Raw genomic sequence first — 13,291 nt, forward strand, 5'->3', positions numbered from 1 at the left:
GAGGGGGAAAGGTTGCAGTATTACCTTTATATAATTTTTGCATGTGTTTTTTTTTAATAACAATATGTAGAAACTAAAAAACCAAATTCCCTACTCTGGGGTCAGTTCTGACTTACAGCAACACTACAGGAGAGGGTAGAACTGCCCCTGTGAGTTTCTAAGTCTAATTCTTTCTGGGAGTAGAAAGCCTTGTTTTTCTCCCACGGCATGCCTGGTGAGTTTGAAATGCTGACCTTGCGGTGAGCAGTCCAGTGCACAACCACTGCGACACCAGGGCCCCAGTATGGGGACAGGAAGTAATGTCTCCCCTTTTACATAGAGGGACAAAATGACTAATGATGTGTGTAGGAATTGTGACCCAGACTAATAAATACATACACATAATAAAATTTATATACTGGATGATACTGTGTCATACCTGTCTTATCTCTGAAGCATATGAAACACTTTCAAAAAGCTCAAGATTAGATTTAAATATTTGAATTAATGTAGTTATGTTCCCTGTACAGGTCCTGCGTTCTGTTTTGTGAGGAATGTGTAGTCACAGTAATTGAGTGGTGCATTTTATGTGAAGGTCTCCCTAATGAAGAAATATGAGGATATTAATATCTGATTTGTACAGAAATATTTTTCTCCCTTCATTTATGGATTTTCTGAAATCTGTACTAAAGATATTTAAGCTTTGGACCTGAAGCCTTTTTTTCTAAAGGCTGAACTAAGTAAACAGTTTCCCCCCACTTTTGGAAAATACATAGAAGAAATTCTGCACACATATGAGTTCAAACAGTATGATCACTTTCTAAATATCAAGAGTGTAGCCCTTGGCTAACTTTGGAGTTTAATTTTCAGAAGCATGAACTCTAGGTATTAGCACATTTTAGATGAAATTATGCTAGTATCTTTCTCTTCCTTTTTTAGCGTTTGTTTTGCATTAAATACAGCCATAGTTTTATTCCAAGGGCCTTGGTGGTACTGTCAGATAAACATTGGACTTCCAACTGCAAAGTCGGGGATTTAAGTCCACCAGCTGCTCTGTGGAAGAAAGATGAGGCTGGCTGCTCCTGTGAAGAATTACAACTTCTGGTGCTCTGCTCCTCCTTGTGTGACAGGCAGCATCTTCCCGTTCCTGCGCAGTCCCAGTCCCAGTCCCAGTCCCATCCCGGAGACATGATGGTGAAGGTCGGAGTAAATGGATTTGGCCCCATTTGACACCTGGTCACCAGGGCTGCTTTCAACTCTGTCAAAGTACATATTGTTGCCACCATTGACCCCTTCATTGACCCAAACTACCTAGTCTACATGTTCCAGTATGATTCCACCCATGACAAGTTCAGTGGCACCGCCAAGGCTGAGAGAGAACAAGAAGCCTATCAATGGGAGCCCCATCTGCATCTTCCAGGAGCGACGTTCCACCAGCATCAGGTGGGGTGAGGCTGGTGTGGAGTATGTCAGTCAGGCTACTGCCACCTTCACTAGAGAAGACTGGGGTCACTTGAAGGACAATGCCAAAAAGGCGATCATCTCACCCCTTCTGCCAATGCCCCCATGTTTGTGATGGGCGTGAACCACAAAAAGTATGATAACTCCCTCAAGATTTTCAGCAGTGCCGCCTCCACAACCACATGCTTGGCCCCCCTGGCCAAGGTCATCCATGACAACTATGGCATCGTGGAGGGGCTCATAACCACAGTGCACCCCATCATGCCACCCAGAAGACCATGGATGGGCCCCTCTGGGAAACTGACGCGACAGCCGTGGGGTTGCCCAGCACCCCATCTCCACATCTACTGGTGCTTCCAAGGTTGTGGGCAAGGTTATCCCGGAGCGGAATGGGAAACTGACTGGCATGGCCTTCCGTGTCCCCACCCCCAGTATGTCGGTCGTGGATCTCACCTGCCGTCTGGAGAAAGCTGTGAAGTATGATGACATCAAGAAGATGGTGAAGCAGGTGTCCGATGGCCCCCTAGAGGGCATCCTGGGTTACACTGAGGACCAGGTTGTCTCCTGTGACTTCAACAGTGACACCCACTCGTCACCTTTGATGCTGGGGCTGGCATTGCCCTCCAAGACCACTTTGTCAAGCTTATTTCTTGGTCTGACAGTGAATTCGGCTACAACAGAGTGGTGGATATTATGGTCCACATGGCCTCGGAGGAGTAAGAACCCCCTGGACCATCAGCCCCAGCAACACTAGAGGAAGAGAGGCCTTCAGCTTCTGGGGACCCATCACTGAGAATATCCCACCATCTTTAGTGTCACCATCCAGACACCTTGAAGACGAGGAGGGTGTAGAGAGCCCAGTCTTTTAATGTGTGCCATACACAAAGTACACTGTACCCAGAAAACAAACCAAAACAGAGCTATGAGTCGGAATCATCTTGACAGCTGTGGCTTTGGCAGAGTTCACAATTCTTGGTTACAGTATTGTAAAGCTTGCAATATCTCCTACAAAGTGGATTTTCTTTCTGATCAAATGTAATTGCATGTAGCAATCTATTCCAGTCAGCAAACTCAAACTCACCAGCGTAAATTCTGACAGTAGAGAGCCTAGAGGACAGAGGTAGTGATCTGCCTGGTGCAGAAAGCCTTCTCTCTCTCCTGATTCTGGTCAGAGTGGTATGTTCTGTTGCTGCTATATAAGGACATATACTTATCAACCAAGTGTGCAGAGTAATTTCAGAGTTTTAAAAGGTCTCACTAATGGATGGTGGTCCATTATTTCCCTGGGAAGAACTCGGGTGGGGAGGTGGTGAAAGGTGCGTGGGGCATTGGAGAAATCCAGTTGTAGGCGATTAAAACGGCTTACTGACTGAGACGCTTAGGGAGAGAGTAGCTGCAACACTGGGATGGTCCTCATGACCCTGGAGTATGTGGGGCGGGTGCCCAGGCCCTTCATCAGTGGTGGTGAGGACAGCGTGGTACCTGCCAGGGCCACTGATACTTCTAATGTCAGGCTTAAAATCTTTTCTTAAAAAAAGAGATTTCTTGTTACCACACTACTGTTTGCTAATTTTCCTACCTCGGGCACTTTCCTCTTTTGCCTTCCCTCCTCCTCTTCTGCCCTTTTAGCAGACAACTGGACTCTCTCTGTCTTTGCTTTTTTTCTCTTGTCTGTGCTTTTTCTGTTGCTGATTGCATTCCTAGTGTTTTTTTGGCTTTAAGTCTAATGTTCCATAGTCTGACGTCTCGGATTTCTACCTGCAGGCTGGACCTCTCCAGCGCACCTCCTCTGCCCACTCAGTGCTCCAACTGTGGTCTTCGAAACTAAGCTCCTAAACGTGAGCCTTCAAGTGGGTTAGGCCCTGCAGCCTTCACTCAATGCATGGTCACTTCATTTAGCAGTTCAGACCGCAGTCCTTGGCAGCTTGTTGGCATTTCTCTTTCTCTTCTGCCCCTTCAATTCATCAGCAAATCCTGAGCTATCGATCCAGAATCTGACCACTTCTCGCCACCTTTCCATTATTACCAGGCTGGGTGAAGCCATCCTGATCTGCCGTCTCCATCCTTGCACAGTCTCCTAACTGGTCTTGTGCTTTGTTTTTACCCTTTGACCTATAGTCTGCTTTCCACACAAATACCAGGGTAAGCCTGAACACGTAATACCAATGCTCAAAATACTCTAGTTCAGTGGTTCTCAACCTTCCTGAGGCCGTGACCCTTTAATACAGTTCCTCATGTTGTGACCTCCCCAACCATAAACTTATTTTTGTTGCTTCATTACTAATTTATGAAAATGCCACTTGGTTTTGTGATTTTCCTCCTGAAAAACATATAATCCCAATCTAATGATGGGAAAACATCCGACCAATTCCAATTGAGGCCCATACTACACAGTAAGTACATGGCCGGTGGCTCAACACGGAGAAGTAATTGAAAACAGAAAGTTTAAGAAACTACGACAGTCTAGAGGAGCCTAAGGAAACATGAGAAACAAACGAGATGTAGCTTAGATGAGATTCTAGGACAGATACCGGACTTCAAAGTAAAAAAAAAAAATCCACGGAAATCCAGGTAAATTAATGGGCTTTAATTAATGATGCATTAGTTGTGACAAATGTGCCGTACTACTGTGAAATTTTAACAAGGGAAATTATCCTTGCAACATTTGTGTACATATGACACAAAGAGTTTATTTAGAAAATGGCCCTTTGTTGCCTTTCCTGTAACTGCTCGTTCCTAACCCATTGTGCCCAGACCACAATGGTCTCTTGCCACTTCTCTCAACCAGGGTTGTTCTACTCAAGGGAAGCTTGATCCCCAAGAACCTTTGGCAGTATTGGGAGACACTTGGTCTTCGGAACTGAGGTGGGGGAACATGACGCGACGTGCTCTCCGGGAGTCAACAACACCCTGCGAGATGAGGGGGCTTCACAAAGCTCTTGGAAAAATGAAATAAAAATATAGTGGAATTTTCCTCTTAAATCTTGAAGCCTCCTCATGCTTCCCCTTTGTTTTCCATCAGATTTGTGACCATTCCTTCCCAGTTGTGCCGGGCAGGCTTTATTTTTGACCTTAGCATTCAGCCAGCAGCAGCTTCTACATTCTTTGTGTGCTTGTCTTGTCTTCCACTAAGAAGTGTGTCCTGGGTGAGGACTTGTTTGATCACTTCTGGACACCTGCCACGTATGCATTAAATATTTGTTAGTTAATGATGTTGAATAAATGATAACGACGATATCTGGTACTTGGGCAAATCAGCCTGGTAGGAAAGCTCTGATTTCACCTACTTACTGCCTCTTGCCTATTCTCCAAAAGTCCTGTTGCCAAGTGTTTTTAAAAATCCGTAGTTTTTCTGTTCCTATTTAACCATATCCATGTATTAGGCCCAGGCACACACAATATATCACCCCTCCCTTTAAAAAAAAAAACAAAAATAAATTAGATCACCTTGTTTTTCCAGGTAAGCTATGTCTGGACATGGTCTCATATCAACATAAAAGGACTACCTTAGTTTTCTTAGTGACTACATAATGTACATCATATGACATCCACATATAAAGTGCTACCTTTATTTTTCTTAGTGGCTACATTATATTGTGCATACAGAATTAAGCAACTATTTAAGGCACTTCAATAGCATGTCAGTATAACATTGGTTATAATGTGGAAAGTAGTTACTGTCTTGGATAATTAAAATGTAATTCGATCATAGAGACTGTTTCTTTAACATGTCTTCTTTAGCAATTTCTATAATTTTATTTCTGTTTGAAGAAATCTTTTATTGTGTTTTCTGTATATATGTTTTTATTCCTAGTTTGTTAATACCTAAGCATTTGAATCTTTTAAAACATATTTTGTAATTTTTTTAAACTGTGCTCCTATTATTGGTACTGCCCCACAACAGGTTCTCGAAGCCCAAACCAGATTAGCCAAGCCTATTCAGTCAGTTCTGACTCAGTAACCCTACCGAGTGTTTCCAAGGCTGTGGTTCTTTACAGGAGAGGAAAGCCTCATCGTTCTCCTGTGGTCTGGCTGGTGGCTTTGAACTGCGGACTTTTTAGTTAGCAGCCAGCGCAGTACTTACTTGACACCTCCACCAAGAGTTTCTTGGTTCTCCCCCCACCCCCACCTCTACCCTAAAAAAGTCTGAATTGAACTTTTCATTTGTTTTGGTAAAATGACAGGCGTGTCTCAGACTGTTATAACATCCTTTGAGTATTAGAAGAGTTGATTACATTGAAAAAAAATTAACACGTATAACTAGGAGAAAAAGATTTTCATGTTTTGTTTGCGTGACTCTTGTTTTCTGAGGCACCTTGGTGGCTGTGGGGGTTCTATGGTACGAGCTATTAGCAAGGTCAGCAGTTAGAACCCACCAGCTGATCCTTGGGGAGAAAGATGAGGCTTTTTACTCTCAAAGTCACTGGAGCAAGCCTGCCCTATCCTATCTGGTAGCTATGATTCAGAATCCGCTTGACAACGCGAGTGAGAAGAACCCAAACTCTGTTGATGACCTGTCTGCTGCAGGAAGGCATCATAGCCAAAGAACAAGTTCCAGGGCCCAAATTGAATGTGATTCAGTATCAATTAAGCTTCTAATTACTTTATGCATATCAGGTCTTTTCTTTTTTCCCCCTAATGGATTGACGAATGAGGCAGAGTTGGCAGTAGCTGAGTTAAGGCACTGTAAATTAAGGCTGCCATGCTAATTTCCACCTGGCTGTTGCACCAGCCCTCGTGTGCTATCTCTTTCACCTTTGGTAACACATTTTATATTGCTCTGGATGTTAATCTTCAAGGGTACCTTGCTGTCCTCTACGGCAGTGCTGGGTAATTTTGTGAAGCAGCCATTGATTCACAAAGACAAATTTCTCAGAAGTTTGTTGCAGTTGGTTTGCAACGGATTGTTCTCTTCCCTTGTCCAGTCTGAAGGCCAGTGGCTTTGCTGACTTTTCCACTTACTGCCTTTTTCTTTTCCATTCTGGCTTCCCTGTAGTGCCTACCACCCTCGGCTTTGTGTGTTAGCTTACCGGAGTGAGGGAATGTGAGCTTGTCTTGTCTTCCCGTAGGAGTGCTCCCGGGTGACAAGTTGTTCAGTGCCTTGGAAATCACAACCCCTCCATGCGCATTGATTGTTGACAGCCGTGTGATAAAACACGGATTCAGTTAGGTGAGAGTCACTGTGCTTAACCTGACATCAGGCTGTTGAACTCTGGTTTTCATTTTATAAAATGACTTTTTTGGCTCATGTTGTTGGTTTAGAAATTACCCCTGTATCAAACTTGATATAATTATTTTAGAACCTATAAATAGTTGTGTCTGTCTGCTGGATGAGACAGTACACTCTTAGACTGTATATAGAGTAAACGTAGTCATCCCTATAAAGAAATGATATAATTTCAGCATAACTTTTGAAAGGAGGTCGCAAGCTATCCTTATGGAAGGTCATAATAAAACCAATGGTGTGACGTTTTCTTTGCTCTTACGTTCGTTGTTGGAAACGTCATATGCTCAGGATACTGTAAATCAGATTACTTTGAGCTTTTGAACACTTGGTTCTTTTTTTATAAGTAAATGTATACAATGCTTATTGTCTACCTTTTGAAATAATTGTTTGTGTTTGCCTAGAACAGCGGTTCTCAACCTGTGGGTCTCGAAGTCTCTGGGGGTTGAACGACCCTTTCACATCCTGCATATCAGATATTTATAGTATGATTAATAACAGTAGCAAAATGATAGTTATGAAGTAGTAACGAAAACAGTTTTATGGTTGGGGGTCACCACAACCTGAGGAACTGTATGAAAGGGTTGCGGCATTAGGAAGGTTGAGAACCACTGTCCTAGAAGATCTGAGTGTAAGAATATAATTTGCTACATTGAAGTTTTTTACTATGATCTCTTACCTTTGAGTAATTCAAATGATAAAAAATTGATAAATTTATAATTGTAGATGTAGCCCAACGATGTCAGTACGTATATTGGAAAACACTAAAGAACAAGAAAACTCAAAACCATTGCATTTATTAATCACCCTTATGATTGGATGTCCTTTTTGAAATTGTGTGGTTTAATAAAGAGAAATTTTTAGAAAAGAAGTACTTTTCTGTTTGTTTTTTGGGGGCTGGATTTATTTCCCTGAAGTAATTGTTCGTATTTGTGCCCCGTGTTACAGGTCCCAAGAGTGAAGCCATGGGGAGACGTTTGGCCTTGCTTCTGCTTCTGCTCCTCCTCCTGCTCCAGCGTTTTGGAGACAGTGATGGAAGCCAAAGACTTGAACAGACTTCTTTGCAGTTTACACATTTCCAGTACAATGTCACTGTGCACGAGAACTCTGCAGCCAAGACCTATGTTGGGCACCCCGTCAAGATGGGTATTTACATTACAAATCCATTGTGGGAATTAAGGTACAAAATCGTCTCAGGAGACAGCGAAAACCTGTTCAAAGCAGAAGAGTACGTCCTTGGAGACTTTTGCTTTCTAAGAATAAGGACCAAAGGAGGAAATACAGCTATTCTTAATAGAGAAGTGAAAGACCACTACACACTGTTAGTCAAAGCAGTTGAAAAACATACTAATGCTGAAGCACGCACCAGGGTCAGAGTGCAAGTGCTGGATACAAATGACTTGAGACCATTGTTCTCACCCACCTCCTACAGTGTGTCTTTACCTGAAAACACAGCCATACGGACCAGTATCGCCAGAGTCAGCGCCACAGACGCAGACATAGGAACCAACGGGGAATTTTACTACAGCTTCAAAGACCGAACAGACATGTTTGCTATTCACCCGACCAGTGGCGCTGTCATTTTAACCGGGAGGCTAGATTTTGCAGAGACCAAGCTCTATGAGATGGAAATTCTCGCTGTGGATCGTGGCATGAAATTGTATGGCAGCAGTGGCATCAGCAGCATGGCCAAGCTAACGGTGCACGTAGAACAGGCCAATGAGTGTGCTCCAGTGATAGCAGCAGTGACCTTGTCACCGTCCGACCTGGAGCGAGACCCGACATACGCGATTGTCACAGTCGATGACTGTGATCAAGGGGCCAATGGGGAGATTGCTTCATTGAGCATCGTGGCCGGTGACCCCCTGCAGCAGTTTCGGACCGTGAGGTCGTCTCCAGGCAGTAAAGAATACAAAATCAAAGCAGTTGGCATCATTGACTGGGACAGCTACTCCTTTGGCTACAACCTGACGCTCCAGGCTAAAGATAAGGGCACCCCTCCCCGGTTTTCTTCTGTGAAAGTGATTCAGGTGACGTCACCACATTTCCAAGCCGGGCCGGTCAAGTTTGAAAAAGCTGTCTACCGAGTAGACATCAGTGAATTTGCTCCTCCCAACACACCGGTGGTCATGGTCAAAGTCAAACCTAATTATTCTCACTTGAGGTATGTTTTTAAAAGTACACCTGGAAAGGTTAAGTTCAGTTTAAACCACCATACTGGGCTCATTTCCATTTTAGAACCAGTTAAAAGGCAGCAGGCATCCCATTTCGAACTGGAAGTCACCACAAGTGACAGGAGAGCCTCCACCAGGGTCCTGGTGAAAGTGGTCGGTGCAAACAGCAGCCCCCCTGAATTCTCTCAGGCCGCGTACACGGCATCCTTTGATGAGAATGTGCCAGTCGGAACCAGTGTCATGAGTGTGCGAGCCGTGGACCCTGACGAGGGTGAGAACGGGTACGTGACTTACAGCATCACAAACGTCAATCACGTGCCATTTGTGATCGACCATTTCACTGGTGCTGTGAGTACTTCAGAACACCTGGACTATGAACTGATGCCGCGAGTCTACACTCTCCGGATCCGGGCCTCCGACTGGGGCCTGCCGTACCGCCGGGAAGTAGAAGCCCCCGCTACGATCACCCTGAATAACTTGAATGACAACACGCCGCTGTTTGAGAAAGTAAATTGTGGAGGAACAATTCCCAGGGATCTCAATGTGGGGGAGCAAATAACTACTGTTTCTGCTATTGATGCCGACGAGCTTCAGTTGGTGCAATACCAGATTGAAGCCGGAAATGAACTCGACCTGTTCACCTTGAACCCCAGCTCTGGGGTGCTGTCTTTAAAGCAGTCGCTAATGGATGGCTTAGGCGCCAAGGTGTCATTTCACAGCCTGAGAATTGCAGCGACGGACGGAGAAAACTTCGCCACACCACTGTTTATCAACCTAACGGTGGTAGCTAGTCGCAAGCCAGTGAACTTGCAATGTGAGGAGACCGGTGTTGCCAAAATGCTGGCCGAGAAGCTTCTGCAGGCAAATAAACTACACAATCAAGAGGAGGGGGAGGATATTTTCTTTGATTCTCACTCTGTCAATGCTCACGCACCACAGTTTAGAAGTACTCTTCCAACCCATCTTGAAGTAAAGGAAAACCTTCCAGTGGGGGCCAGCATCATGTTCCTGAATGCTACCGACCTCGACGCTGGCTTCAATGGAAAACTGGTCTATGCTCTTTCTGGAGGAAATGAGGACAGTTGCTTCATAATTGACATGGAAACAGGAATGCTGAAAGTTTTCTCTCCACTTGACCGTGAGACAACGGATAAATACACCTTGAACGTGACTGTGTATGACCTTGGTATGCCACAGAAGGCTGCTTGGCGTCTCCTGGATATCACAGTTCTGGATGCCAATGATAACCGTCCTGAGTTTTTACAAGAGAACTATTTTGTCGAGGTGAGTGAAGATAAGGAGCCCCATAGTGAAATCATCCAGGTGGAAGCCACAGACAAAGATCTAGGGCCCAATGGGCAAGTGACATACTCTCTTCTTTCAGACACAGACCAGTTTTCGATCGATCGTGTGACGGGGGTTGTGAAGACGGTGCGCCCTCTGGACCGTGAAGTACAGCACACGCACTATTTAAAGATTGAAGCCAGAGACGATGCTAAAGAAGAGCCCCAGTTGCTTTCCACCGTTCTTTTGAAAGTGTCCTTGGAAGACGTGAACGACAACCCACCGAAGTTCATTCCGTCAAATTACCGGGTGAAAGTTCGAGAAGACCTCCCAGAAGGAAGCCTAGTCATGTGGCTGGAAGCCCACGATCCTGATGTGGGTCAGTCTAGTCAAGTGAGATACAGCCTCTTGGACCACGGAGAAGGGCACTTTGATGTTGATAAACTCAGCGGGGCCCTTCGCGTCACACAGCAGCTAGACTTTGAGAAGAGGCAGGTGTACAATCTCACTGTGAGAGCCAAAGACAAAGGGAAACCCGTTTCTCTGTCTTCTACTTGCTATGTGGAAGTGGAAGTCATTGATGTGAATGAGAACGTACACCCACCGGTGTTTTCCAGCTTTGTGGAAAAGGGGGCAGTGAAGGAGGACGTGCCTATTGGGTCCTCGGTACTGACGGTGTCGGCCCATGATGAGGACAGAGGAAGAGACGGAGCGATCCGATACTCCATTCGAGATGGCTCTGGTGTTGGTGTTTTCAAAATAGACCAAGAGACAGGTAAACATGTTTTTGTTGCTTTGGTTTGATCCCTCCTATTTTCCTAATGAGCCTCTGCCCTCGCCGCAGTTCCTGACTACTAGAGTTCTGTATAAGGGTGCACGTGCACGTTACATGGTGTGGACAGGCATGCAGATGGAGCCACGTGCGCTGGATGGTTAAGCTGGCAGAAATGAGTAAAAGGACAGGCAGAGATAACTGATACTGATCTGTACATGCGTACTCTGCTTGTGTACCAGAGGCTTCATTGCGGTTTGTTAGGACTTCGAGAAGCTTTGCTAGAGAGATTTTCAAGCTAGTATGTTTGCAGATTTATAGGTAGAAACACCACCATCACCACCTTGGGTGCCCCCTCCTACTCGAAAAGTTAGGCAGTGCCTGCAGGGAAACTTTCTAGTGTGTGAGCTACCTGATTTAAGATCCCATCCAGAATTTGTTGGCGAAGCAGGTATGGAGGAGTGGAATGTGAAATTGAGGAAACCTGCCTTGAAACCCTGGCACGCTCAGGTGTTAACTTGGTGATCCTAGACAAATTTAATATCTTCTTAAAATGCATGTTCTCCCTCTGTAAAAGGAGGGCATTCAGAATTACTTCCTTCTTTATGTGAAGATAGCTTGCAGTTGCATGACAAAGGTCTTAGCATTTGTTAGATCTAGTAATCTTTATTTTTGGGGGGAGATAATAAGAATGCTTTGTTAGGATACCCTTTCACCATGTTAGATCTGGTAATTTTGTAAATGATAACAGTGCTTTGTTTCGATGCCCTTTCACCTAGAATAAGGTCCTACCTCCCGAACCTGTAAGACAGAGCCAGTTCGTGACAGGCTGTTCCATTGACCACTTTCTACATAACCTGTGTGAAGCGGCTTTTCATAGGCATTGCAGCTCTGTGACAAGGAGTACTGGGGTGCAGGAGTGAGGCTGGGCTGTTCACCACAGGCGGGGCAGCTGCTCCTTGGGAGAAAGATGAGGCAGGCTGTTTTCCCAATGACTGCGGCCTTGGGAACTCTGAAGCCGTGCTCGTTTGCTTTATGTGGCTGCTGCGAGTTGGACTTGACTTGATGGCAATGGGTTTGGTAGCTGTTAAGTTCGGATGTAGAATGAGGTCCTCTCTAAGGACAGGCTTTTTATTTTTGGCTCATGCCCTCCTCCTCTAGCCACAAGTGCCTGGCATGTAGAACCAGCTCAGTCAATGGTAATAGAAGGAAATGAGTAAATTAATGAGTATTTGGCTTTGGAATATCCTGCCTTCTCAGTATGGTAGTAGAAATGGAAAGGAATTGGGTAATCCTAGCACGAACAGGCCACAAAACCACAATCCGTACATGCTGTTGTGGAGTGCTTCTGACTCATAGCAACCCTATAGGACAGAGTTGAACTGCCTCATCTTTTTCTGTGGAGTGGCTGGTAGGGCCCAGTCTCAGGCCTGCCATTAGCAGCTTAACCCATTGTGCCACCAGTGACCCTAATCAGCCATCTGCACGATTCAGTTTATTAATCTTGTTTCTGTTAAAAGTATATTCATTCTAAAATAAGTTTTAAATCAAAAGTACCTTAAAACTTTAAGTATATTTCCACCCAGCATAATAAAAATAAAATGCATTTTCAATCAACACTCAGTCGAGCACCTATTCCCACACGTAATAGTTGAATCCAACACCTCTAGTTACGGTCTGTTTTGACTTACAGTGAATCCTCTGACCTAACAGGTGCATAGCACATGAAAAATACAGTAGTTGTCCTACGTTAAGGACTTAAGCCTCCATAAATTACTTTGGAGACCAATGTATTTTCAGTGTGCATTTATTTATTCTATTTCCCCCCAGTAATATATAAGAATTAAAGATTATGAATCACTTGTAAAATGACCATAGTTATTTTAAAAAATAGTTTATTTTACCTAAAAAAGTAGCTTAGTCGGTATCTGGTAATCATTGCTCTGAAAAACAGGATATATTATTTTTGTCATAGATACTGTGTAATAAGAATTAGAATTTTACATGTTAATAGAGAAAAAGAGTTAAAAATTTGAAGCTGAATCTATACTGTGTGTTCTGAATTTTCTAAGGATTATCTTGCCTCCGTTTTTCTTTTCTCCCTGCCTTTTTCATAGAAGGTTTTGAAAGCCTATAATGAACTGTTACAAGTTAATTTTAAGGCTGAAAATAGAACCAAAAATCTAAATTTACTTTCCCTTGAGGACTTAAATTATATGAGCACTGTCTTTTCGGATGTTTCTTTCAAGTAAAAAGACTATTTTTATTGTTGCTTTTTAAAGAATAATTTTGAAACTGGTATTTTTTTTCTTATAAATGTAAAGGACTGGGATATTCTTACTACCAAGGAAGAATTGGGGTGGAAGTTGGGGAGGGGTTGGCTAACAAAGAAAAACA

The 13,291-nt window shown here is 44.0% G+C and overlaps 1 protein-coding gene and 1 pseudogene across 4 annotated transcripts in view; both read left to right on the forward strand.

Moving 5' to 3' along the window:
- The window catches only part of FAT1 (FAT atypical cadherin 1), a 151,221-nt gene that overhangs the window by 10,910 nt on the left and 127,020 nt on the right, over positions 1-13,291 (forward strand). For all 4 annotated transcript variants that reach the window (XR_012785746.1, XM_075556789.1, XM_075556791.1 and 1 more), the window contains exon 2: positions 7,613-10,897. Coding sequence is in view for 3 of the 4 variants with exons in the window: in XM_075556789.1 (XP_075412904.1) it covers positions 7,630-10,897 (3,268 nt within the window). In the remaining variant the exon portion in view is untranslated. The remainder of the gene's footprint in view (positions 1-7,612; positions 10,898-13,291) is intronic.
- Positions 1,171-2,160, forward strand: LOC142454466 (glyceraldehyde-3-phosphate dehydrogenase-like; annotated as a pseudogene).

Source organism: Tenrec ecaudatus, chromosome 8 (genome assembly GCF_050624435.1).
Source record: "Tenrec ecaudatus isolate mTenEca1 chromosome 8, mTenEca1.hap1, whole genome shotgun sequence".
NCBI lineage: Eukaryota > Metazoa > Chordata > Mammalia > Afrosoricida > Tenrecidae > Tenrec > Tenrec ecaudatus.